The 27,149-nt window shown below is 35.0% G+C and overlaps 1 protein-coding gene and 1 long non-coding RNA gene across 5 annotated transcripts in view; one reads left to right on the top strand and one right to left on the bottom strand.

Annotated features, from left to right (window-relative positions):
- LOC114030483 overlaps positions 1–4,933 on the top strand; it is an 88,963-nt gene extending 84,030 nt beyond the window's left edge. For all 3 annotated transcript variants that reach the window (XR_003567614.1, XR_003567613.1, XR_003567612.1), the window contains one exon: positions 4,614–4,933. This is a non-coding gene — a long non-coding RNA (uncharacterized LOC114030483). The remainder of the gene's footprint in view (positions 1–4,613) is intronic.
- The window catches only part of STXBP5L (syntaxin binding protein 5 like), a 407,770-nt gene that overhangs the window by 88,476 nt on the left and 292,145 nt on the right, over positions 1–27,149 (bottom strand). The window contains exons 18-20 of one of the 2 annotated variants that reach the window (XM_027845316.1): positions 25,434–25,585; positions 23,397–23,468; positions 3,044–3,109 (exon numbers count right to left, since the gene is read on the bottom strand). In XM_027845316.1, coding sequence (XP_027701117.1) covers positions 3,044–3,109; positions 23,397–23,468; positions 25,434–25,585 — 290 coding nt within the window. The remainder of the gene's footprint in view (positions 1–3,043; positions 3,110–23,396; positions 23,469–25,433; positions 25,586–27,149) is intronic. The other variant, XM_027845317.1, reaches the window with a different exon arrangement.

The following is a 27,149-nucleotide window of genomic DNA, read 5'->3' as shown; positions in this document are numbered from 1 at the left end:
AACTATGTCAAAAGTAAGATGATATTAAAATGAAGTCTTTTCAGTACTTTTAGTAATGAACCCCACTGGATGGGTTTAAAATGTTCCTGCATTTTAGAGAATTCCATTGTATAGCAGGTTGTATTATAGAAAGTTCTAGGATATCTTTTTAAAGTGAAATAGCTAAGATGGAAATTAGTATTTCTGAAAGTAATAAATTATGTAAAAGCTTTATTTATTGGTAATTGCTATCAAGAACTTTTAAAGGGATACCAAGCATATTTGGATCATTTAAGAACCCTAACCAATTCTATTATACAAGTAAATGATTAGGGCCTTTAACAGAGAGCAAGAAAAACCCCCTTTAAACAAATTAATTGAAATTTCAGGCTTTTAAAGAAAAGGGAACATCTAATTTGGAGCTCTGAAATTTTCTGAAGGTTATCCAGCCCACTCTTCTCCTCCTGTTCAAGTCTAAATGCAACTTATTGTCTATCAGTGCTGCCTGTCCAGGATAAACATACTGATGGATAAGTTATACAGGTAGTCCATCCAAATACATATTGAAAAAAAAAATTTCCCCAAGCTCTCTATAAAAGCAAAGACCCTTTTCAATATCAACATTCTACCAGTATTGCTACATGATAGTGTGGCATGGGATATGACTTTCCTCCCAAACTTAAAAATGAGCATCACACAGAGGGCAATGGAGAGGCAATGGTGAGTGTGATCAGGCAGCACCTGGTAATAAATGATGAAATCCAAAGAATAACAGGAGTAAAAAATGTCCAAAATGAAGTATATGTTAGGAGAAAGGGCTGGTTATATGGCAAGAGTGGAGGGTGACAGACCAACAACTATAGTGCTTTACTGGTATCTTTTCAATGTCAGGAGAAAATAAGGAAGACCTCCAGTATGTTAGGTGGATTCCCTGTGCATAACATTGCACAAGACAAGCGTTGTTGGACAAGAGTTGCAGACAATGGGCAGGTGTGGATGAATTGCAATCTGCATTATTGGAGGGAACTTCCAAATACATGAGATCAGAGATCCATTTGAATATTTAAATTAGAGTATAGCTATAAACTGAATTCAAGTCACAGTACTTGTTTCCCTTTTATATGGCTCTGTGAGAAATGAATATTTCTCTCATATTTCGTAACTGATTTTTGTATTGGGAACAAAAATTTCCCCTTTTTCTACTTCTTTATCCAGAAATCAACTGGTGAAGGAAGTATCTCATAAAGATTTATTCATAAAGATCTAATCAGACAAATTCTAAGTTTAGGCTAGTGGGAGTATTTCTGCTCTTGTGTTTGCTTACACAGGACCTGGGAAAATGTTGATTCTCTCTATTATTGAGAAGTAATATGGAAATTGATGTCTCTTTGACCAAGATTTGAGTGACCTAACTCACATACCCCAAGATAGCCCATCTCCCATTTGATTAACCAATCAGAGATGATTAGGTATCCCTCAAGAACACCTCTTCTTTGAAGGGCATATAAACTGTGACCCCACCCGATTAGGGGTCTTTGGACTAAGAGAGACAGCCAAATGATCATCCTTTTATTAATAACCTGCTGGCCTTATTAATAAAATGACTAAATTACCTGGAAACTATGCCTCTCGAACTTTGTTAAACATCACAACTCCATCCTCTGAGAAACACACAATATGGATATTTGGAAAAGTCTAGAAAACCTCTCTGATTTTTGATAGTCTAGCCTTGCATGTGACAGGTTTTTGAACTCTATAAACTCCTCCTTGGCATCTGTGACTTGTTTTTTTGCTGAAATTTTCCATCTTGGATACTTAAATGCAGGAGTATGCTGAAGCTGGCTCATACAGGCTCACAAGAGGAAACTGTTAATTTTTTCAGTGTGAGAATTGCACCTCAGAAAGTAGCAAATGCTATGAATCAAGACTTGATTTTTTGTTTTGTTATTTTCTAGACTTAAGAGATGGGGAAAATGTTAACAATGCACACTGAATTTATAAATGCATACATTGTTTTTGAGTGGCAGTTTTTAAACATTTACCAGCTCACCTCTCTTTAAACATTTCCAGTTGTAGAGTCGAGGGTCTTGATGGCCAATCTCTAGTGCCTAGTGACTCTTCACTTATGACATCAGAGATGGGAAATCGGTCAAATGTGTCTGAACGAGATCCCATCTCTTCCTACAAAATCTATAGGCCTTTCCTGCTTCCATGTTGCCCTACTGCTTGGACTGCTCTCAGATGTAGTGCTTCTCTAAGAGGTCATGAAAGACTCAGGTTTCCTCTATATCAACTACAGGTGGTGACAAGAATTTGACGGAAGCTAATTGCAACAAGTCCAGAGGGTGGGCTCTAGCAGTACCATCACTGACCACCCCCCCTTCCTCTTTCTGTTATGGCTTGTTGACCATAGTCTCTGAGGTCCAGAAGTCCCTCTATTAACTGAGATATTGGTATCCTATGCCCTGAGCCCTCCTTTCTTTGTCCCTATCCTACTCCCCTAGCTCTGGCTCCCCATGCCCTGCTGTTTCCCCCATGGATGTTTCCTGTTTGGCCTTAAAATTTCCCGTTTGAATCAAAATACATCAGAATTTAGGCATCACTGGCATGTCTGACTTATTTGTGAAAAGATCCCTAAGTCATAAAATGAATGGAACAACATTTAGTGATTCTTCCCCTGACCTCATGCAGACATAGTGACTTAAAATCACAAATATAGAATTCATTCATTGTAACATTTATATTTTGATACTACATGGAGTACCACCAATGCCTCATAAAACCATCAATTTTTCTTTTACAATGTGATTTTAAAATGATTACACATTTTGATTTTAATTCCATCTTGGCATCAAAAATATATTCTATACTAATGAATTCCTAGCTGACTTGATAACTAAATGAAATTAGATTACTCTCAAATTCTAAAAACACATTTTTAAGTGAAAAGTACATATCAACTTTGTCATATTCCAGGTATCTCATATCATAAATATAGTTAAAACAAAGCAATGAATCCTTGAAGCAGATTCTATAGAAAGCCCCTAGATCTTGTGTAGTTTACCTGAGGTGGGAGACTTGCAGCGCTCAAGTTCCAGGGGCACAGGACTATCCGTGAGCTCAGTCATACCTAGAAATAAGAAATTTAAAAAAAACCTGAGATAAAATCCTAATGCTTTAAAGCTCTAGGAAGACTTCAAGTTATAGACTAATTGTATGAATAATAAAAAATAGTTATTTGTGAAATAAAATTTCCCATCCTGATCCAGCTAGTACATAAATCAACCTCATCATTTTTAAGACAATAACTGATGTAGAAGGAAGATATACAAAATAATTAATTGACAAACAAAGGGAAATTGGACACAGCTGATGAAAAGAAATAAAATTTCATGCTTTTAATTTTCATACAATAATGGGGAAAATCCAGTAATTATATTGGTGATGTTGATCTTATCTGTACAGACATCTGAAATAAGAGCTTGATTCCTTAAGTCTTCTGGCCTAGCCCTTTTTCTTTAGGCAAGTGAATAACTGAGGCATCCAGAACAGATCGTTATCTCTTGTTCAAGATCTCCAGGGATAAAATTTCCACAGATTCTATTGATTACAATTTTTTTTAATTATACTGATTGACAAAGAGGTATTTGCTTTGTGTTGATGCTTCTTTTTCCTTATACTGACTAGAATATTTATGTTTACATAAACCAGATTTTGTTACTAATGCCCATTTTCCTTTACAAGGATAAATTTTCTTTCCCTCTTTTTGTTCTTTTACTATTTATTACTCACTTTACTTTCCTGAATAGCAAAATCCCAGACACATAGTAGGTGTTTAATAAATATTTAGTTAGTTATTAGTCTTCAATGGTTTTGCACAATATTTCCTTCCTAATATCTGAAAAAAATCACCACTATGTTTACAATCAGTGCTTTACCATATCTTCTCCCTTCCTTTTGGGGAGGGTGTCACATGCTTTTTGTAGAGGAGTATAATTTCCTATTTTTTTCTTCTTCATTTAACTACCTACATAAGAATGTACCTCATCTCCAATGCTGAAAACAAAAAAGTAGTTTTTGTGTCAGTTGACCAAATCTCTCCTCACCATAGATTTCCCTTAGGCAAGGTGAAATTTTATTTTTTTAATCTGCTCAATAATCTTAATTATATATATGTATATGGACATATACATACACACACATATATTATGTATCTTTGTTCTATTACGATTTTATTTCATATAAACTTTTAAAAATTTATCTTCAATTATCAATGATCCCTTTACTTCCTATTTTATACTCGTAGTTTTATAGTATTATCTCCTTATATAGTAATGCCCCACTTATCCAGTTATAAGACTTGTGATGACTTTAAGCATCTTGAATGCCTAGAAACCTGGAAGTTAAAAACATCTCAGAATAATGAGGAAAATGATGTCACAAAGGTCATATACTTTAGTATGGAGATGAGACATGGAACTACTCAGGCCCTTATTCATTACTTACTGCATTAGACTCATGAATAAAATAAGGTTACTAAGCAAATAAGATAAAATAAGTAAATAAGGGTTTTAAATGATTTAATAAGATTTGTAATCTGTTTCCTCATACGTTCTTTTTTCTTCATTTATTAGAAGATTAAAAGCAACAGTCAACAAGGGGTGCTAGAGACAGACATACTGACAGCAGCAAGACATGACATCTGACAGTGAAAGAGAAGACAGAAGAAATATAAAAAGCAAGCAGAAGAACTATAGGGCCATCATTACCTATGGCAGGTAGAAAAGCAAAAAGCACTGTACACCCAATATGAGGAGCCGAAGAGCATCACTTTCTTACAGCATAGTACAATGATCATTGTTCATAATGTTGACCCTGAGTCATCAAGAAAAGGTTAAAGTATGTTCACCATGCTCTGTTTAACAAGTCAAAAAATAAAGTTCAGAAAACGTAATACATTCTAGAAATTTTCTACAAAAATTATTTAAAATCAAAAAGGTTTTGGTAATTAAATGGGTTAATGGCTTCAATTATCTAGAAAATGCACTTCAGTAGAAGGGAAGGAGAAAGGAAGCGAACAAGGATTTATTAAGTGATTACTATATGCCAGGCCTTGTGCTGTTACAATTATTATTTCATTTGATCTTCACGATAAGTCTGGAATATAGGTGCTATTAGCATCCCATTTTACAGTTGAAGAAACTCAGGTAGACAAAGATTAAGTAATTTAAGTAACCCAGCTAGTAAGTATCCAATGCTAGATTTGAACTCAGATCATTCTGACTCCAGCCCCAGTGCTTTATCCACTGAGCCACTGAGTTACCTCTAGAACTCATTCCTTATACATATACATCTGATTATGTTACTTCTCAAATCAAACATCTTCAATGGCTTCCTATTGCTTACTGAGTGAAATTCCTTGGCTGGATTTTGAGGGCCTCCATAACCTAATGTCATCATATCTTTCCATTCTAATTTCATGTTAATTTCCTCTGTGAGAGCTATATTCCAGGCAAATTAGACTGTGTACTCTTTACCTGAGCTTTCCTGTGTTTGTGCCTTTACTCGCGTTTTTTTTTCTTTTTCCTTGCTTGGAACATTTTCCCCCTTCCTCTTCTGAATTTTTATCCAGCTCCTTCACTTATTAACCCAGCTGTTCCCAGCCTCCCCATCCTTGATACCTCTGTCTGCCTGTTGCAATTTCCTGCTTTTGAATCCTGCTGAGAATAGCTTTTGTGATTTTTTTTCCTTCTCAGCACATGCCATACCCTGTCTTGGGCCTGACTGGGCCCTTAGTTTTTGTGTGCTAATTGACTATGTAGGAAAGTGTGGGAGAAAAGAGAACTGTTTTTAGATTAGGAAACAAACCCTGATTTCCTGGATGGTCTGAAAGTTAGTGGCATCTCTCTTTTTTTTTTCTGCCCTGACCTTTATTTTGTCACATTCATGTGTTCTCTTTTTTGAAATGTGTTCCCTCCCCACAGCAGTCTTTCAACCTAAGCAAATGATATTTTAAATCTGTTTTCTAATTATTGTCCTCTTTTATTTTATTAACTTTTAAACTATAGAAATACTGAATTAGGGAAATTTATCTATCATTCTTGATCCATCCACCTTTAGCAGTTGTGGATATGTAAGGGGTAGCTGAAGGGAAAGTTGGACAGGTAGATTTAGGGAAAGTAGATCTTAAAAGTTCAGCAAAGGAAAGGCAAGATCCCAAGACCTAAAATTTTAAAAGAGAGTTGGTCCAAAAAAAAAAGGCATCCTTTCAAGAACGAAATCTGGATGACAAACACACATGATTCTGAAGAGGAAAAAAATAGAGGTGCTGTCAGAAAAGGATTTATATTGATAAACCGTAGTCCAGGACATGTGTGTATAATCTTAAAGGTAATAAGGAACAACTGAAAGATTTTGCATAATGGAACGACACGGATAGACCTGTTTTTTAGAATGGATTTTTGGCACCTATGTATAATCGTCTTCGATGCTTCACCATGATGCTGAAGGGTACTGGATTATCAAGGGCAATGCCAGTGGAGTACAAACTTTGTCAGAGTCTCCCATGCTATAATGACTTTGAATATGGCTCCTGTGATAGATTATGTCTAGATGGTGCAATGGAGAGAGAGCTTAGAGCCAGGAAGACCTAGGTTCAAATCCGGTCTCAGAAACTTCCTAGCTGTGTGACCTTGGGCAAGTCACTTAAATTCTGTTTGCCACTGGAGAAGAAAATGACAAGTTACTCTAGTATTTTTGCCAAGAAAAACCCATGGGCAAAGTTCAAAGGGTCACAAAGAGTCAGACATGACTGAAATGACTGAACAACAACAGATTATGTCTGCTTTCTGAGAATCAGACTAGCTAAGCAGAGAGAAACTCAAAGACTGGTAGACTGATCATGAGGTGATGATGATTTTTTCATTCTGATAACTGATGAAACATGATAAATTACTAAAATGACCCTCAGACTTGTGGGCTTCCTTCTGCTCCTGTGCTGATAGTGGAAGAGTGGTGGAAAAATGGGAGCTAGGATGCTAAGAATAACACAGTTTTTAGTCTGCTACAAACAATGTATATCTATATATACATACACAGTGTATCCCAAAAGTCTTAGTGAAATTTTAAGCTTTTAAATGAATAATAATCAAATTATTAGCTTAGAACTACACTAAGACTTTTAGGATACCTTGTATACCTATGAATATATATGTAGATAATTAGATATAGATCTATTAGTACTCTAAATATGAGATTATTATCCAATGACTAACAAGTAGATATGCTACTAAAGGAACTGGATCATATCAATCTTAATATTGTTACTATTCATTATAAATGAAAGCAGAAGACAAAAAGAAACTGCACTGAATGGAAGGATGGCTCAGGTTTTCCTTGGACAGTCAGATAAAGGAGTTGGGCAAGTTGGGTTGATCATGCCTACAAAGGCAACAAGAGACATCATTTCACTTGGTCCTTTTATACTGAATTGTTCATGGTAAGTATTTACAAAAAGATTCCCATGAAAATAACTGTGGTTTATGTGCTAACATGAGTTGCAGAAAGTGAAGAGGTAAAAAACTTAATAATGAACTTAGTAAGAACTTCCAAATTAAATTAAAAAATCTATTATGATACTCAGTGACTTCAATTAAAAGGTAGAAATAGGGAGGATGATAAAAAAATAAGGAAATACTATTCAGAAGTAAGGAATGAGAGAGGCTAAAGGCTTGCAAACCCCATAGAAGTCTAATGCTTCAACTATCAGCATTGCTTTCTTCAGAAGAATAGAGACACAAGCACCAAATAACATCATCCAAAAAAGGGAAGAAATTTTTTATATTTAAATAGGAAACAATCTGTTATTGACTCAGCCATCTGTATACAGTTAAAACACTGACCTATGAAAGGAAAGATGAAAATAAATATAAAACTAGAAAAAAAAGCATAAAACATGGAAAAAGATGTGGCATATAATTAAAAGAACTGCAACTTGAGTTATCTAAAATTTAATGATTTTTAAAAATAGAAAATGACATTGATTATAATAATTTCACAGAAGTTAAACCCATGAAAATCCATTGCAATAAGGGGGAAAACAAAGGAGCCTAGAAACAACCTCAGTGATCTCCTTGCCAAACAGAGAAAGATGAAGGCCAAAGTAAACACTGATTTATAATATAAACTCATTTGCTGTAAAATCTAGAATAGTGAAAGATTATGAATAATACTACCTCATAAAACAATAAGAAACAGTGGAGAGAAAAACATGTTTAAAGAAAGCTCAACAAGAATCCCAATGAAGCAATATCATCCCAAAGGATGAAACTGGGAGAAGGATATCAGACAGATGAAAAATGGAAAAAAGATCTGTAACGATTTTTATAACAAAACCTTCACTATCAAAGGTAGTAGAATCACCATGTTAGATCTTTAAAATCACAGTACTTAATTTGCTGAATTAGAAAGTGAAAATAACACTGAAGAAAATAGAGATAAAAAAAGCAGCTGAATTAGACCAAGAATGAAGGACTGGTTCTGAAATTATCTGAGAATTGTGTTCTAGGCTTACTACACATTACTCTTCTTCATGTACTCACTGTGAAACCAAACTGGTCTTCTTGTTTTTCCTCATACATGACATTTAGTCCCCTTCTTGGAGCCTTTGTACTGGGCTGTCCCTGTGGTTAGTGACTACTTTCTCATCTTTGCCTCCGAGAATCCCTAGCCTCTTTCAAAACTCAGCTTAAATGATATCTTCTGCATAAGACTTTTCCTCATCCCCTAGCTGTTAATGCCTCCCTACCAAAATTTTTTCTTCTTCACACACACACACACACACACACACATGCATGCACACATGCATGCATGCACGCATGTATATATCCATAAGTTGTATCCTCTGATAGAAAATAGGTTGTAAGGAAAGGGGAAAGCAAGGGTAACACGTTATAAAATTGGGTGGCTAGAAGTATGATGGTAAGATCAAAAGAGATGGTTTTGGGTGGGGTAGGGAAGATAACAAATTTCAGTTTGGACACGGAGAGTTTCAGCAGGACATCCAGGGGTGAATTTCTAGCAGGCAGCTAGCACTGTGGGTATGGAATTCAGAAGTTAAAGATTTGGGCTGGCTATATGTATCTAATAGTCATCTACATACAGATTATACTTGAAGCCATTAGATTTGAAAAATTCACTAGGAGTGATTATAGCAGGGTATAGGACGGAGTCTTGAAAGACACACCTATTTAGGGGGTGGTAGGTAGACAATGAATCAACAAAGAAGGCTGCACAGGAGCAGTCGCACAGGTAGAAGAACCAGGAGAGACTTGCTAGGTAAATTAAGGGAGGAGGAGGGGGCAGTCAACAGGGTCAAAAGACAGAGAAGTCAAAGGAAGATAAGAGCTAAGAAAAGGACCATTTAGCAGGGCGGTTTTAGAACTGTGGTGGTGTCGGAAGTCTGTTTCTATAGGGTTAAGAAGAGAGTAAATAATGAGGAAGTGGATGCAGTAAGACATCTTTTCTAAGATCTTGACACTGAAAAGGAGAAAAGATACAGGACATTTGGTTGAAGGAATGTAATGTTATGATTAAGCAAAGTTTTTATTAGAAAATGGAGAAGACCTGAGCATGTTTGTAAGTATCAAGGAAGGGGACACTAGAAAAAGAGAGATTGAAGAGGAAAGAAAAATGGAGGGATGAATAATAGAATAAGCTACTGGAGGAAACATAATGAGACCAAGGGCACAAGCAGAAGGGTAGCTACTGGGTTGGCAAAGATGATAAAAGAAGAAAGTGGCAAATGTTGGAGAGACTGTGGGAAAACAGGCACACTAATTCACTATTGTCCAGTGAATTTGTCCAGTCATTCTAGAAAACAATTTGGAACAATGACCCCACAATACCAATAGCGGGGTCAAAGAGATAAAAGAAAGAAGAAAAGGACCCAATATGTTCAAAATATGTAGAGAAGCTCTTTTTATAACATCAAAACATTGGAAACAAAGCGAGTGACCTCTTCTTGGGAAATAGCTAAACAAATCATGGCATATTAATTGTAATAGAATATTATTGAACCATAAAAAATGATGAAATAGAGTGAAGTAAGAAGAAAAGGAGAATTTGTAAAATGACAATATTATAAAGAAAAACAACTTTGAATGACTATTTAGAACTCTAATCAATGCAATGTTAAACCACAATTCCAGAGGACTGAAGATGAAGCATTGTACTGATCTCTTGCCAGAGAGGTGATAGACTCAAAATGCAGAATGAGACTTTTGGATATGGTGAATGGGGATTTACTTTGCTAGTCTATGCTTATTTGTTGAAGATTTTTCTTTTAAAAATATTCAATGGGGGAGTAAGACGGAAAGAAAACATTCTTATAAATAATAAAAAACCCAATTAATAGAGGGGTTAGCTTTGACAAAGAGAAGGCTTACCTCTTCTTCAGAGATTAGCAATGGAGCAGAGGATGAGTAAAATATATGTAGGGGTTTTGAGGCACATAGTAGGGTACATGAGTGAGCTCATGATAGATGGTCTCGATTTTCTTAGAAGAGATAAAGAGGTCATCTGCTGAGGAGATATAGGTAGAAAAACTGTAGGAGACTTCAAAAGATAAAACTTCAAAACAAAAACTCTGAACTGGGAAAAAATGAGCTAAATTCTAATGTTCCTAAGTTAGACACACAAATAAAAGAAATTTATTGGCAGGCCCTTAAGAAGGAACCCAGTTCATATGAAACCAGAGCTGTGGTTCTGCTGGAGGTGGAGGGATTAGATATCTATTCAGGATTTCATATTATTCCATTATAAATAATAGTTGCTCTTTAGTCATTCAAATACTTTTGAACACATTAAGAAAAGCTTCTTCTAATTCACCACTTTTTAGTGCTTTTTGTTTATGCATAATGAATTTTGCTCAAGGCTTTTCAGTATCCATTTATATGATCATGTTTTTGTTGTTGTTATTCAGAACAAGAGACACAATTAGGCCAATTGTACTTGGCTCTGGCCAGATCACACTGGAAATATTGGGTGTCACGTTTCAGGAAGGATATTGAAAAGCTGAAACATATCCAACTTCAGTCAATCCCTCATCTTCCATCTATACATGAAGACACAAGGGCCTACCCAATGGGGGGGTCTCACCATCTGCTGCAGAGCAGTCCCCCTTTTCCCCATGAGGAATAATAACTTTCTAACCAGGACTTTCAAAGAACAATCCCTAACCCCTTCTCATTTGCATCCCAAGGGAACTAATTGACTCAGCTTTTGGAATTCACTCTGGGGGTGAGCTCTCTTGATTGGTGAGTAAATGAAAACTCACCTCAACCCATTGTATCTAGTCAGTCCCAGACTATGTTTCAATTTGCAACCACTATCAAAGCACCTGGGCCTACCCAGTATGGACGTTTTAAGATCTGCCTTGTCTCTGAATTTATGTTCCACTTCCCTATCCTGTCGGCACTTTCCACCTCTTGCTATTGTTCTGGCAACAATAATCAAATCAGTATTATTATTATTATTATTATGAAAAATGACTGTCCAGCCAAATTCTAAAAAAGAAAAAAAAAAAGCTGTCTACATTCATTGCCTCCACATACTCTGCTCTTACTTCTCAACCATTTGCATTCTGACTTCCCACTACATCAATGAGCTGAAATTGCATTCTCCAAACTTATCAAGGAAACCCTTTTAAAAAAATAGATTCTTGTTGATATCATTGCTCCCTCTTTAACTTCAAAAAAGCTACCCTTTATGATAAAGAATTTTTAAAAAGAAAGAGAAAAAAAGTTCAGCAAAATTAATCAATGTATCAAAAGTCTGACATTATGCACACACATTCAGTGTACTCCACACCCATTGACCCTTCTCCAAAGGTGATGGGGGTGGTGTCTTCTCATATATCTTCTTTGTGGCCAAACTCAGTCATTAATAATTTTGTTAACATTCCATTTCAATTGTTTTGTTTTTTATTTCTTTCCATTATTATTAATTCTCGTTGTTGCTATCATGTATGTTTGTTTTTCTGGTTCTGCTTTTTTTTCACTTTGCATCAGTTATCAATTTTTTTCATGTTTCTCTATATTCATCATATCAATAATTTCTTATTGCACTGTAATATTCTATTGCCTTCATGTACCACATTTTGTTTAGCCATTCTCCAATTGTTTGGCAGCCAGATGGAGTCAGGATGATCTGAGTTTAACTTCTGCCTCCAATATTTACTAGCTGGATGACCCTAGGCACCTCATTTAACCTCTTTCAGCTTCAGTTTTCTTATTTGTAAAACAAGGATAATAATAATGCCAACCTCATAGGGTTGTTGAGGATCAAAAGAAATAATCTATGTAAAGCATTTGAAGTGCAGTCAAATAGTGTTTCCACAGATATTTTTTATATAGAGAGTATTTCTTTTTGTCACTGACCTTCTTAAAGAATATACCAGTAGTGGAATCTCTGGGGCAAAGAATAGGGACAGTTAGTCACTTATTTGCATAATTCCAAATTGCTGTGTAGAATGGTTGTACCAATTCACAGCTCCATCAATAATGCGTTACTGTGCCTGTCGTTTCACAGCCCCTTCATCTTTGCTAATATGCTGTATGTGAGGTGAAATCTGAGAATTATTTTGATTTGCATTCTTCTTATTATTAATGATTTGGTACAATATTTCATATGGCTGTTAATAGTTTGCAGTTACCATTTTGAGACTTGTTTGTTCATATCTTATGAACACCTATTTACTAAGGAACGGCTTTTGGTCTTCCAGTGTCTACATATCTTGGTTAATAGGCCCTTATTGAATTTGTTTAAGTTAAAGATCTTTCCTCCAGCTGAACAATTTCCTTCTAATCCTAAATACATTAATTTTGTTTGTGCAAAAACTTTTCACTTTCACATAACTAAAAGTATCTCTTTTATCTTTTGTATTTGTCTCTATTATTTGTTTGGTTAAGAATGCCCTTCTTTCCTACACCTGTGAATCAAATTTGATCTGCTTCTTTTTAATTTTTTCATGAGACGATCTTATATATTCAGATCTTCTATCTGTTTTGAATTTATTATGTTATATTAGTCTAAACTTAATTTCTGCTTTCCAGTTTTCCCAGCAATAGTTATAAAATAATGAGTTTGTTCCCCCTACATTAATTATGTTTCAAGGTTTATCAAACACTAGGTAACTGAGTTGAATTATTTCTGCTCTTCATTGTCTAATTGGTTTCATTGACCCACTTTTCTATTTTTTAAACTAGTACCAAATATTTTTGATAATTCTAATTTTATAATAGAGTTTGAGGTCTGAAAGTACTATTTCCCCTTTAGTCCTTTATTTTTTCCATTGCTGTCCCTGATATTCTAGATCTTTTGTTTTTCCAAGTAATTTCTAAATTATTTTATTTTATATTTATTCCCTATCATTTGGTAGTTTAATTGACATAGCACTAAATCTGTAAATTGATGATGGTTGTATTTTTGTTTTTGCTTACTGATATGGCCCAACTACTAACAATGAATATTTTCCCAATTATTTCTGTTGTTCTTTAAGTACAGTTTTATAATTGAATCTATGTAAGTATTGATTGTGCTTTGATAGACTGCCAAATATTTTATGCATTTTGTAGTTATTTTGAATGAGATCTTGAATTTTGTTATGATACTACAGAGATGCTGGGATTTTTATTTGGGGGAGAAAGTATTTTGTAGCCTGAAAGTTACTGAAGCTATTAATTGTGCCAATTATTTTGTTTTTTCCCCCAAAGATTTTCTAAGTAAATCATAATATCATCCATAATTTCAATTCTCTTTGATGATATGCCTTTAATTTCTATCTCTTGTCTTGTCGTTGCTAGTATTTTTAGAACTAGATCAAATAATTCATTTAAATAATTCATTTCCCATCTGATTGCATTCCTTTGGACTTCATCATGCCACTAGGAACTTCATCATCCTTCAAGATCTCATCAGCCTTGGTGATCACACTCCTCAGTACCCTCTGCCTCTGAGACGTCCCTGATTAGAGAGCAGAAAGGGGAGCTACTCCCCAAACCTACATTGAAGAAAGGTCCACAAGTCAGCTATCCCTTAATTTTCCTCCCAGCTGCTTTATTTTGTTAGGTGCCATCTCTTTCTCCTCGTTCACTATTTTTCAGCTTCCTTTTTATGTGTTGCCTTCCCCCATTAGATTGTAAGCTCCTTAAGGTCAGGAACTGTCTTTTTTTTTTTTGTATTTGTATCCCCAGTGCTTAGCACAGTGCCTGACACATAGTAGGTGCTTAGTAAATGTTTGTTGACTAACTGGAATAATAATGCACAAAGTGAGCAACATCCTTGCTTTCCCCCCAATTGCACATAATGCTAGCTTTTGTTTTTGGATAGATACTTTTAACACATTAAAAAAATGATCTCTCTGGAACTGTATTTTGTAGAGGTTTTTAAAAGTATAAATGAGTTATACTTTTTCAAAGGCTTTTTCCTCATTTATTGACATAATAATGTAGTTTTGGATGTTTTTGTTTTAATATAATTTTGTTAATTGTTTTCCTATTGTTGAACCATCAGTGTATCCCTGGAATAAATCCAACACTGAACATAACCAGTGATTTTTTTGGATAGATTTCTGTGGTATTTTTGCCAGGATTTTATTTAAAAATTTAGGAATGCTATTCATTAATAATATTGCATATAGTTATTTTTCTTTGTTTTATTCTTTCTGTTTCAGTTATTAAGACCATATTTGTCTGAAAAAAAAAGATTGGTAGAGACTTTTTTCTCAATTTTTGAAAATAAGTTGTATAACATAAATATTAATTGCTCTTTAAATGATTGATGGAATTTTCTGTAAAATCCATCCAGATCAAGAATGTCTTGATGGTAAAGGAGGTTAATTGTCTCTAGTTAGTTCAACTTCTTTCTATGAGATCGAATTAAGAACTCTATTTGTTGCTCTGTTAGTTTGGATATCTTATATATTTTTTCAAATTTACTCCTTCATTTCCTTTATGTTCTTAGTTTTGTTAGAATATAATTGTATATAGTCTAATAATTATTTTTAATTTCTTTTGGTTTTGTATGATTTTACTTTGCTCATTTCTTTATTTTGTTAATTTGATTTCCTACCTTCTTTTTAAATGAGTTATCTAGACTTACCAATTTTTTCAGTCTTTAAAGAAAAGGTTTTATTTATCATTTCTAGAGCATTTTTGGCTTCTGATTCATTTCTCCTTTAATTTTCAAGATTTCCTCTTTCATGTTTATTTTGGGCTTATTTGTTGGTTCAATTTTTAAAATGCATATTAAATTTATGAATCATCTTTTTCCATTTTTATTAATGTATGCATATAGGGATAGTTTTTCTCCACAAGGACTGATTTAGTTGCATCTCACCTCATGATTATGATTCCTTCACATTATTTTAATTGTTTATGTGATTTGTTTTTTGGGCTATGTATTATTTAGAATTTAATTATTAGGCCTCCATTTAAGTGTGTGTGTTTTTTGGGTTCTCTGAATTGATTACTTTTTTATTTCACTCTGATCTATAAATTATATTTATTATTCTCACTTTTTACATTTATAATTTTACATACTTTAATAACAATATATTTCTGTAAAAGTGCCACATGTACTAAAAAAAGGTATATTATTTAGTAGTCCTATTCAGAAGACATTACAAATCTTTTAGCTCTTAATTCTACAATAATTTGTTCAATTCTATATTAATGTTTTAAAAATTTTTTTTTCATATGATTTGTCCAACTCAGAGAGTTCCATTAAGGTATCCCATTATTTTTTTTTTGTCTTTTTTGTAATTCAGTTAGTGTTTCCTTTGTGAATTTAGATGTTTTAACATATAAGTTTAATATTGACATTATTTTGTTGGATATGATTTCTCTAAGCATAATATAATTTCTTTGTTTATCTGTTTATGTAGTGAACTTTAATTTTTGCCTTGTCTGATAGCATGATTTCAATTCCTAATTTTACTGATTTATCTGCGTAGTAAATTTTGTTCCAGCCTGTTATTTTGATTCTATCTGTATCTTTGCTTTTTAGATGTGTTGTTTTTTTTTAAGCACGAGATTGTGGAGTTTTGTTTTCTTATCCATAGTTCCAATCTTTTTATTGGATTGTTTAATCTATTGACACCTAAAGTTATGACATTTAGGCTTATATTTTCCTCCATTTGTTTCTAGTAGTGCCTTATTTTAAAGGATAGTTTTGTTTCCTTTCATCCCCCCTTTTTTTTTTACATCAGTGCCTTATCCCTACAGTCTTGCTTAAACTATTTTGATCTGAGCCTATTCCCACAAGTTCTCTTCACTACTACCACCACTACCACCATGACTACCATCACCACCATTCTCCTTTTTTCAACACTTTTCCTGATTTAGAGGCTTTACCTAAATTATTTAATTTTTAAAATTATTTTTCTCTTCTTAGTCATTTCACTCTTCCCCTGTTTTCTCTTCTATATTCTCCCTCTCAGTTAAGTAATTGGTTCAAAATCCTTCCTATTCTCTATCCCACTAACTTATTTGTTAATTTCTTTTATACCTTTATCAAAGAAGATTGTTTTATCTTGTTCTTTTCATTTATTCTCTTTCCTTCTTGCTCACTGTGAACTTTTATTCTCTGAATTCTTGGCCTATATCTTTAGTGCTTCTTTAAACTCCTTCTATTACCAATTGTACATTTCAATTCTATCCACCACCTTCCCCATGATCATTCTCCTTCAAAATGGCCACATGACCTCGTCTCTAGGTTCATGTTTTCCCACCCTTCTGAGTACCAGTTATTTCTAGAAGCTCTGATTTTCCTTCTCCAAAGGCAGGAGGCACAGTATTCTCTCAGAGGAAGTGATTTTCTTGTGCACTATAAAACTACTTTTCATCACTTCCAATCCCTCCCTTGTGGCACATCTCCCATTCTCCTAGAAGAAGCCCCCCTTCTTGTAAAAGATGACTAGAGTCATCAAACCTTTACTGTCTACCCATGGACTTAAAAGGGTTCGTAACATCTCCTCTTTGTTCTCTATCTCCCTTTTACTTATTAATGTACTATTCTCTTCTCCAATGTAAGTAGGTTGTGGGGCTTGGCCCATGGTGTTTTAGTTCTGTTCCTTTAACCTCAATTTTCCTGTTTCTTTAAGTTCTGATTTCTTCTTTATCACTGTGTGTAATTAAAAAAAAAACCTTGATGATTCCTTTTTTTTAACCCAACATATTCTTTCTCTTAGAATCTCTAAAATGGGGCAATTTACTTCATTACTTTATTCTTTTCTTGATAGAATTTACTTTCTTTTCTTGGGTTTCTATTGTTGGGGTGTTCAGAACCAAATCTGATGCTCATATCTTAAATACCTCCCCCCTTCTAGGAATACCTCAAATGCTTTGCTCTTACTAAATATTAATTTTTTTCCAACTAGGCTTAGGTTTGTATGGTATATCATTTTGGGTTGCATCTTGAGCTCACTCCTTTGCTTTTAAGAATATATTATTCCATTCCCTTCTGTGGCTTACAATGAGTATGGAATAGTCTTGCTATTTGGATTTCTGTTTCTTAATACTTGGTAATATTTCTCCTTGCTCTTCATAGAATTTGTTGTTTGCCAATGGAATCATTGTATCTGACCACTTTAGCCTTGGAATTTAAAGAAGGCTTTTCCCTCTTGGAGTTGTTCTGTTGCTTCTTTTGATAGGTACTTTGTTTTTTGTATTCAGTTTTGGTTATTTTTTTTCTTGTATTATTTTCTGCAGTATAATATCAATTTTTTTATTTGTCATGTGCTTCTGAGAGACCCATTATCCTTAATTGTCTCTGTGAATCTTGTCCTCAAGGTTAATGACTTTTCTTTGTAGAAATGTAAAAGCAGTTGTCAACTGAGTAAGTCAGTCATTTACAGCAAATAATAAGATGCAATGCCCTGATACATTCATCAGGTGAAATCACATATTGATCATTAGATATGAGCAAGGCCTATATACCTCCAGTTTCAACAGAAGATTTGTTCAGATTGACTGAGGGCCTAGGGTTCTGGGAATTATATGAACAATTACATCAGTTTGGGCCTGAGATATTTGAATGCCTGGCAGCAGAGGAAAAAACATTCTAGCAAATCCCCTGAGAAGTAATCACTTGGGAGGAAAGGAAAATACCTCCTCTTCCTCCAACCACTTACCCTTTGGTCCTGAGGGGAGGACCTGGGAACTTTGGAAGTTCAAAAGATTGAAACTTTTCAATGATGTCCTACCAGTATCCCTAGAACAGCAGCTGTTGGAAGAAATTTATGTACAGGAAACGAGGACAGACTGGATACAAATTTAAGATTGCACAAAGAGTCCAATAGATTAGCTACATTATATTACCTAAGAGGGGCATCTTGAGAATTCTGACAAAAATACTTCTAGAAGCTGTGAGTTGGACCTTTGAGAAAATGGGGTCATTTCCCCCTGACTAGATGAACTGGGGCAGATGGAAGTTGCAGACTTTTGTTGGGGGGAGTGGTTTGTACTAATTGTACTGCCATAGTAAATACTCATTTCTAAAAGTTGTTTCACTGACTAATTGATATGAACTTATAATCATGAGGGGAAGCACACTAGTGGAGTTTAGGAGCTATACAGTACTAGAATAATACCCCCAAATTCTCTAGGGCTACCCCCACCAGGGTTACATCCCACAACCCTGAGAGAACACAATAGCCAAACTTTGGGGATTTGACATTAGTGTGAGTGTAAGTTAGGACCATCACCCCATAGTATGTGTTATATAGAGATCATGTGTTTGACTTTTGATTTTTTTTCTGCCATTTCTCTTCACTTCAATATTTTTTCCAAACCTATGGTTCATTATTTTATGTCCTTGGAGAAATTAGCCACTATGGATTTGTATTTTTCTAATCTGCTAATTATTTCTGTTGTGAAAGCTCAGAGTTCTCATATTTCTTCCTTTTGGAGTTTTTCCTTATTGTTTCCATTTCTCTGTTGAACCATTCTGTAGTATCTTTTTGTTTTATGATCTTTTAAGATTCAGTAGAGTTCTATGTTTAATAGGCATTGGTTCAATTTTCTTTCTCTTGCAATATTTATTAGAAGAGCTTTGCATTCATCTTGGGGATTTATTACGCATTCTTCTTCCTCATACAGTTGATTTATCTACTTATATTCTAGGTTCTTCATTAAATTTTTTCCCTCTGAAATCTGGTGTTTCAGCCTTTTTTATATATTTAATATCCCTGTATCACTTACTTTCTGACTTCTCCTGCTTCTTAGTGGCATACCTTTGAGGCTGGACTGTTAACCTGCCTTAGCCTCCTCCCACATTGGGAAATTTAATTTTCCCTGGCCTCTGAATCTGTTATGAATGGCTTCTTAAGGGACAGCTTTCAATCCCTTCTCCTTCAGGCCCAGGGTAGTCATCCCATTGGTTTCCTGTCTCCATTTCCCCCTTGGCCTTCATTTTTCTACAGATAAGAAGAATCATCTTCTCTTCCTTGTTGCAGGTTTGAGGGAGGGATATATGAGTGTTTTGGACAGTTTCTTCAGCCTTGGGGTCTCTAATCTAGAGGACTTTACAGGCAGAAGGCAATCTGATTCTATTTTAAGTCCCTTCCAGCTTGAATGTGTGGGCAGAATCAGTCACTACTGTTTGTTGCCACAAGGGAAAGGACGAGCAGGGGTGGAGATGTCAGGAAAGTCTTTGGGTTAGGAAGGGAACCCTTGTGTACATCCCAGACATAAGCCATTGGGTCAGGCTGTTCAGTTTATGTGTGTTTGCCAGAATATGGAGACTTAACGGGGGAGAGGTGCTTAATAGGCACATTAAGTAACAAATAGTTCATATTTATATAATACTGAAATTTCCAAAGCACTTTCTAAATAACATTTTTGATAAGGTAGGCTTGTTTGCAGGATGAAATTGAGGGCTAAATTATGTAGAGGCCAAATTATAGCATAATAGGAAGAGTTTTTGTTTTGTCTACTCTTGCTGCAAACAGATATATAAGGGGAATACAAGAACACTGTACCCTTGTACTCTAAGTTTAACTTTTGTGCTTGCTCAGATTCATTCATATGACAGTTCTGTGAGGATCTTGGGTGTGAAGTGGACCCTGTATTCTTAGCTTCCACACAGGTCCTGTGTGGTTTCTTTGGCAAAGAAATGATATTTGGAGGGTATACAATATCTCCAAGAGACAAATGGAAATTGCATGGAATTTCAAACCCTAAGTGAGTTAGTTAACCAGGCAATGTACTTCTTTTTAGGACCAGGCAAAGAAGGTTGAAAGCAAAGAGACAATCTTAACTTGGGGACCCTCTGTCTGGCTTTTGATAAGCTGCCCTTTGGCTGAGTATGGTGGCTCATAGCCTCAGCATGATGACTAAGAAATAGTGAGCCTTCTATTATGAGGGAGGAGGCCTTACATTCACTTCCCCTTAGTAGATAGGAGCCTCAATGACCAGCAAGTGGTCCTGAATAAATGAATCTCAGAGGCAGATTGCAGAGAGAAACTCACTGACCACAAGATGAGTAGTGACTTGGTAAACACAATGCATCCAGTGGAGATGTTACGCTCAGCACAGAAACAAGATACCTAGCACAGATATTCTAGTCAGTGTGGAGCAGGTCCGGCAAAGTATCTTGATGGCACCACCAGAAGATGAGAATAGCTAAGATGCTGCCTTAGAGATGTGTTTCTTTTTCAAGTATGTATTCTAGCCACATATATTCCCTATGCCTATGCTCCAGATTTCTAGGAAGAATGTTCTACTTTTCTTCTTGCTATTTTTAGTGAATGCCTCACTACTAAAAACTCAAGAGTCTCCAACCATTTTTCCTCCCATTTCCCAATAGCATGGGACCATACTAGGCTCTTCTATAAAAAGGAGGCTTATCATCTCCTAGCTTCCTAATGGTGGTGACTTCAATCCCAGCACTTCATTTCAGAGGTAAAACTAGCCCCTAATGCTTAAATCTACATCTTCAGTAGTTTTGGTTTCTAGACCAGGACTAAAGTAGCCATACTCTTGCCTTCCTTGCCTTTAGGCAATGGCTACTTTGCAATTTTTACCTGTACAGCATCTCTCAAATGCAACTCCTCCTCTTCTCTACTCACATAGCTGCTGCCACCTTAGTTCAAGGCCCCATTACCTCTCACTTGGTCTAATGCGGTGGCCTTCTGGTCACCTTCTTGTTATTCCTGCTTTACTCTAGAGTAAAGGGAGGGACTCTCCCTCGTCAGCCAAGTGCCTACACATCTACCATGTTCAGGACACCTTTTCTTTCAGTGGTCTCTCTTTATACACTAGGCTAGACTAGACCTCACCAATGGCAATAAAATACAGGTTCTATGTAGTTGTACTACTACTCAAGGGCATTAATGTAGGTCTGGGCACTGTGGCCCCAAAGAGCTGGCATTAGACTTGTAACAACAATAACATTCATTACATTTGATTGATAATTTAATGTTTTAATTGATATTTCTTACTGATGGCATATAGGGTCTCCAAATGTTGAAGATTCTCCAAGCTCTAGAAGAGCTTAATCCAATTCAGGCCTTTGGTATGCATATGCTTTTCTATGTCAAAATTACTCTATACCTTTTTTTTTCTCCAAACTGTAATTCACACAGTTCAAGGTGTTGAATGGTAATATTGGCTTAAGAGGGATATAGAAATATATTTTAAAATTAACCAACCAATAAGCATTTATTAAACACCTACTATGTACCAGGCTCTGTGCTAGACACTAGAGACACAAAAACAAAAACAAAAAAATCTAAATAATTCCAGCTCTCAAAGAGTTTATATTTGATGAGGTGAGAGAGGCAATGTGTGTGCATATATACATATATATGCATATATCTATATATATATAATATACACAAAAAATACAAAAATAAGTACAAAGTATCTAAATACATGGTCTTTATGGAGGGAGGATAATGGTAGGGGGAGGGGAAGGACTAGAAAAGATGTTGTAAGGAGGTCATACTTTAGCTAAGTCTTGAAATGGGTGAAGAGATCTTATGAGGTGAGCATAAAGAGGAAATGAATTCTAGGCATGGGTGACAATCTGAACAAAGGCATGGAACTGAGAGATGGGTTGCTACATGTAAGGAATGGAAAGAAGATCAGTTTGATAGGATTTAAGGTGGGAAGGGGACTAATGTATAATGAGGCTGGAATGATAGGTTAGGAGTAGATTGTAAAGGGCTTAAAAAAAACCCCGGAGTTTAGATTTTATCATTGAGGAAAAAGCTGTGTGGAGGATGAATTAGAATGACTTGAGTCAGGATAATCAACTGAGGGATAATGCAATCAAGAGAACTGAAACAGGATGATAAATTAGAAGATCATTACAATAGTCTGAGTGAGAAATGAGGAGGTCCTGAACGAAGGTGGAAGCTGTCTAAGTAGAGAAAAGAAGTTAGATTTGAGATATGTTGTAGAGGTAGAAATTATAAGATTTGGCAAATGTGAGGTGGGAAACAGGATAAAGTTTAGATTATGAATGTTCAGGAGACTGGAAGAATGGACATGTCTTCAATAGAAAAAGGAATGTTCGTTAAAGGGGTGAATTTTGGGGGAAAGATAATGAATCTGTTTTGGATCTGTTGAGTTTGAGGTATCTCCTAGATATTCAGTCTGAAATGTCCAAAAGGTAGCTGACATTTCAGGACTAGAGCTCAAGAGAAAGGCTGGGGCTTGATATATACATCTGTGAGTTATCTGCATATGATAATTAAAAACTCATGGGAGCTAAATGGCCAGCAACACAAATTAAAAGGATCAAATTCATTTAAAAAATTGATTCCTTTAGAATCAGAACTTCAGAGCTGGAAGGTACCTTAGAGATCATCTAGTCTAATTCTTTAATTAAAAGATAGGATAGGATAAATGACTTTCCCAAAATTACACAGTTAATTAGTGCCAGAGCAAATACCAACAGTTTTCTTATTCTCAGCCAATGGCTTTTCCATTACTCCTCACTGCTATGTTGTTACCACTTTCATAAAATAAATCACAACTCAAGGTATAAGAGACTAGTCAACTACTACTAGTGCTGACATAACTAGTCCATTATTTATAAGAGCTCTCCCTCTTAAAACAAAAGATACCAACACAGCCCTAGTGGAATAGGGATAGCACAAATTGTATGTTTCAGAACAAACACTGAAATAATGGATAAGAATCACCAGGCACATAACATTAATGTTTTTAAAGTACTTGTGGAATAACTTTATTATCAAAATAAGCATTTCACACTTCCATAAGAAAACAAAAAATGTGCAAGCACGCTGAATGTGTTTAAAGAAACACATTATTAAGCACAGATGTACAGTTTTAACTCGAGCACAATATGAGCGTTATGAAAGCGGTTTGCCTAACCTTTATAGAACTTACTCTGATAGGAAGTACGGATCCTTTTCGTTAAATCTGGATAAAAGTTAGACAGGCCACGCATGCAAAAGTTGTCTTTGGAACATGCCAGAACACCAGCATCAGCAGCAGGCAGAGAAAAGAGAGAGAAACAATCTAAAGTGGAAATTAAGTGATGTCATAACCAGCATCTACAACAGCCAAGGTGAAGACACTGCAGCAAGTTTGGTAATCAGGTCACAGAAGAGATATTTTAAAAAGTAAATTAATTTAAAAAATTAAGAGGTGACGGATGGTAGGAAAGCAGTTGAAATATTGCTTAGCTGAATAATTTTGATGCAGAAAAAAATCAAAGCCCTTCAGTATATATTTCTGCATGGTACATTGTTTAGATTATAACCTATATGTAAAAACCCAAACAAATAAAAAACCCTTTTCCTGATGTAAAAGTGACTCCAAGTTAATCTTTACAGAAGTTAAAATAAAAAACTTGGGGATTTTAGTTTTTATTGATTTTTAAAAAAAGAATATATTCTCTATAAATGGCTTGTTTAATAGGATTTTTATAAATTTCACCCAAAATTTTCTACAAAGTTATAGATCTAGTCAATATTTTACAATTGCAATGAAAGATTTATTATTATCAAAAGGTTTTATTCTAATCACAAAGGTTAATTCTTAAATCCCCAAACGTTAAATTTAATTAAATTATCATTATTTATTTTCAGCATAGTTATGTTTTATTTAATATGATCTTAGGACTAAGGTCTGGGGGTAGTTTTTAGGCCATTGCTTAGTTTAATATTTTCAGCTAACCTGATACTTTCAACAACTCTATGAAACCTATAGGGGTCCTTGTGGAATTCATGGATTCCCCAGTTCCCTGTATTCTTGACTTCACTTTTTCTAATGATTTTTTTAAATGCCCATCAAATTTTTAGAAAGTCAGTTCTCTGCTTTTTTAATATGATGGTGACTTTTGTAGGTTCGTGATCCTGAAGGCAAGGATTCTCTTCTCTTCTTCTGAAAGATAATGGCAGAGTCTGAACCTGCCTCTGCAGTTGTTCAGAATCTTTCATATTCTCTAGAAACTAAAGTAGAAAACTGACTCCAGAGTAGTCTGGTGGTCCCCACACTGCCCTAGTGTACATGAGTACCACAAGGGACATGGAAGACCCAAAGGGATTTTTGTAAGCATTAAAAAGAGCCTAAATCTATTCTTCAAAGAATGTTGGGGAAGGTTTACAGGGAGAAGGAATTTAGAAATGTTTGGATTCTTTTCTCTTTCAAGAGATTTGTCTTCTCTGATAACACTTCTAGATGTTACTATGGCACATATACCATGGCAAAATAATACACATATCCAACAGTAATGATATTCTTAAGACAGCAACCCGAACAGGTAGATATTGGAGCAAGGGCTCCAAAAGTCAACTGCAATTTTACAGAAAGCAGGGCAGAGATTTTTTTTTAAATACAAAAATGCAACGCTAGTTGATTTGTTGTTTCACCAACAGGATACATTGGGATGTATTCCATTTGCCAGATCTTCAGGACTTTTTCCTTTAAAAACTGTCAGTTTGCAGAAAATTCCTGTCATTTGGCAAAATATATTTAAAACTTCCAACTGTGTTCATGCAATGTGAGATACTTGGATGAAGGTTGAAAAATTCAGTCAAATGTGAGGATATTTTTAAATAATTTAGAAGTTTAACATTGTGTGGCTTCAGTTTTAACAACTTAAACCTTAATTAAACATTAAGGTTTTTGACAAGAAAATCAACCAATTTATTTGACCTATATTTATTTGACCCACTTTATAACATATCCATGGTCTCAATTATTTCTCAAGGACTAAAGAATAGAAGGTATTTATTGACCTCAAAATAATATTGAAATATAAAACCTCAGCTATGACAATGATTTTTCCTACTTTTAATTATTGAAATTATATAAATTATGTTGATTGATAAGTTTTCATGCATTTCAAAAGCATCAGAGACAAGAAAGGAAAAAAAAATAAGTGAATCAAACCCACAACCATTATGTCTTATCTCCTACCTGCAATGAACTGCTTGTTCTTTCGAGGAGACCTTGGCTGTCTTTGGTATGGATCACTTGATCTGTATAGGTCAATGGTTCCCATGCTTAGCAACACTGTCTTCTGCATAAAATCCACAATAGCCAATCCATTGCAGTTCCCAAATGCAACACTGAAAAAAAAAAGAAAAAGAAAAGTTTGGCTCTAATATGCTGTAGGTGACAATAAAGAAAATGAAAGTATTACATAGGACTATTTTATAATGTAAGTAAAAAAGGTGTAACTGAATGAATGATATCTAAACATGATTATGAGGTGATTCCTCTTTTTCTATCATTAAAAGGAAAGTGGGTTGTAGAAAAATAAGGGAAGGATGCCTGGGTTTTATATGGGGAGGGAGGAGGAGTAAAGTGATCTTTCCATTTGTCGATAAGTATCATAGAATTTAATTGCTCTTAGGCACTGAACACTAGCCTGTTGGGATTGTGAACTGCTCTGATTACCCACTTCAAAACTGGAGTGTGATCTACAGTTATATATGAGCCATAGTCCTGTCATTTACACCAATGCCCAAATGGTTTTGCCTATAGTCATTCAAGTGGGTACTGTTTCAATTAATGTCAGAAAGGTCCCTTGTCTTTAATAGATATTGATTGTTTACAGCAATAATGATTAGAAGCCTTTTATTCAATATAAAACCTAAATGCTTACTTGCTAGCTGAGCATCATTCAAATTGTCCCTTAGAGACCATATATATTCGATATAGGACTTTTGGATAAAAAGTACAAAGTCGCTGTTTGAAATATTTATGGTTTTGGCACTGAATAGAAAGTCAGAGACAAAGCGAGCAAAACCATTTCTCATTTACACTAAATGCTTGACTTGACTCCCTTGTCTGCTCCTCAGCTGGGTTCAGTTTTATTAAAGGGTATAGATTTCATGTTCCCTGACAGGTGGTAGCACAAAGCTCAGCTGAGCAATATCTTGGTTTCCTATTAAACATATTAAAACCATTCTGTTTTCTAGCTTCCCTTTCTCCCCACATTTAACATGCTTTGTTTAAGATTGCTAATAAACCTGTGATTGTGGGGGAAAAAATCTCTTCTCTTTCTTAGCCAAGTATCCCTTATGAATTTGAAAATGAGAATTGAAAATTCTCATTTTGTGTAGGCAACTTAATTTCCTAGCCTACATATTTTTTCTCATTACCTAAGTCTGATGCCTCATAGATTTATACTTCACAAAATCTGCAGATGCTTGTAAAATTTAATGTTAAGAGCCAGAAGAGAAATTCCTAGAACTCCCCTAAAAATCTGTCTTCAGACATTTTCTCTAGAAAAAAAATACTCCCACCGTTCTATTCCCATTGTACTTTTACATAGTGTTGTACACCTTCATAAATAAATAAATGTGCTTTCATATGCTCACACACATACACATGCAGATCAATGAGAAAACAATGGCTTCTAATGTAGCAACATGGCTTAAAGAACAGTCAACTTTAGAGTCAGAAAGGGTTGAGTTTCAATCCCACATCTGACATATCCTGGCTAGGTGACCCTGGGTGAGTCATTTAGCTTTTCAGTGCCATAGCTAACACTCTAAGATTATAAAGGGCAGGATAGGTGCAGGCTTTGATTGAGAGAAGAATTTCCTCATTGGGAATTCCCCATGCCAATGAAATCTCAATCCCTATTCTTTTGTTGTTGAGTTGTTTTTAGTCATGTCCAACTCT

The sequence above is a fragment of the Vombatus ursinus genome, unplaced genomic scaffold (genome assembly GCF_900497805.2).
Source record: "Vombatus ursinus unplaced genomic scaffold, bare-nosed wombat genome assembly UNPS02014959.1, whole genome shotgun sequence".
Classification (NCBI taxonomy): domain Eukaryota; kingdom Metazoa; phylum Chordata; class Mammalia; order Diprotodontia; family Vombatidae; genus Vombatus; species Vombatus ursinus.
This window is presented reverse-complemented; position numbering and strand designations above follow the sequence as displayed.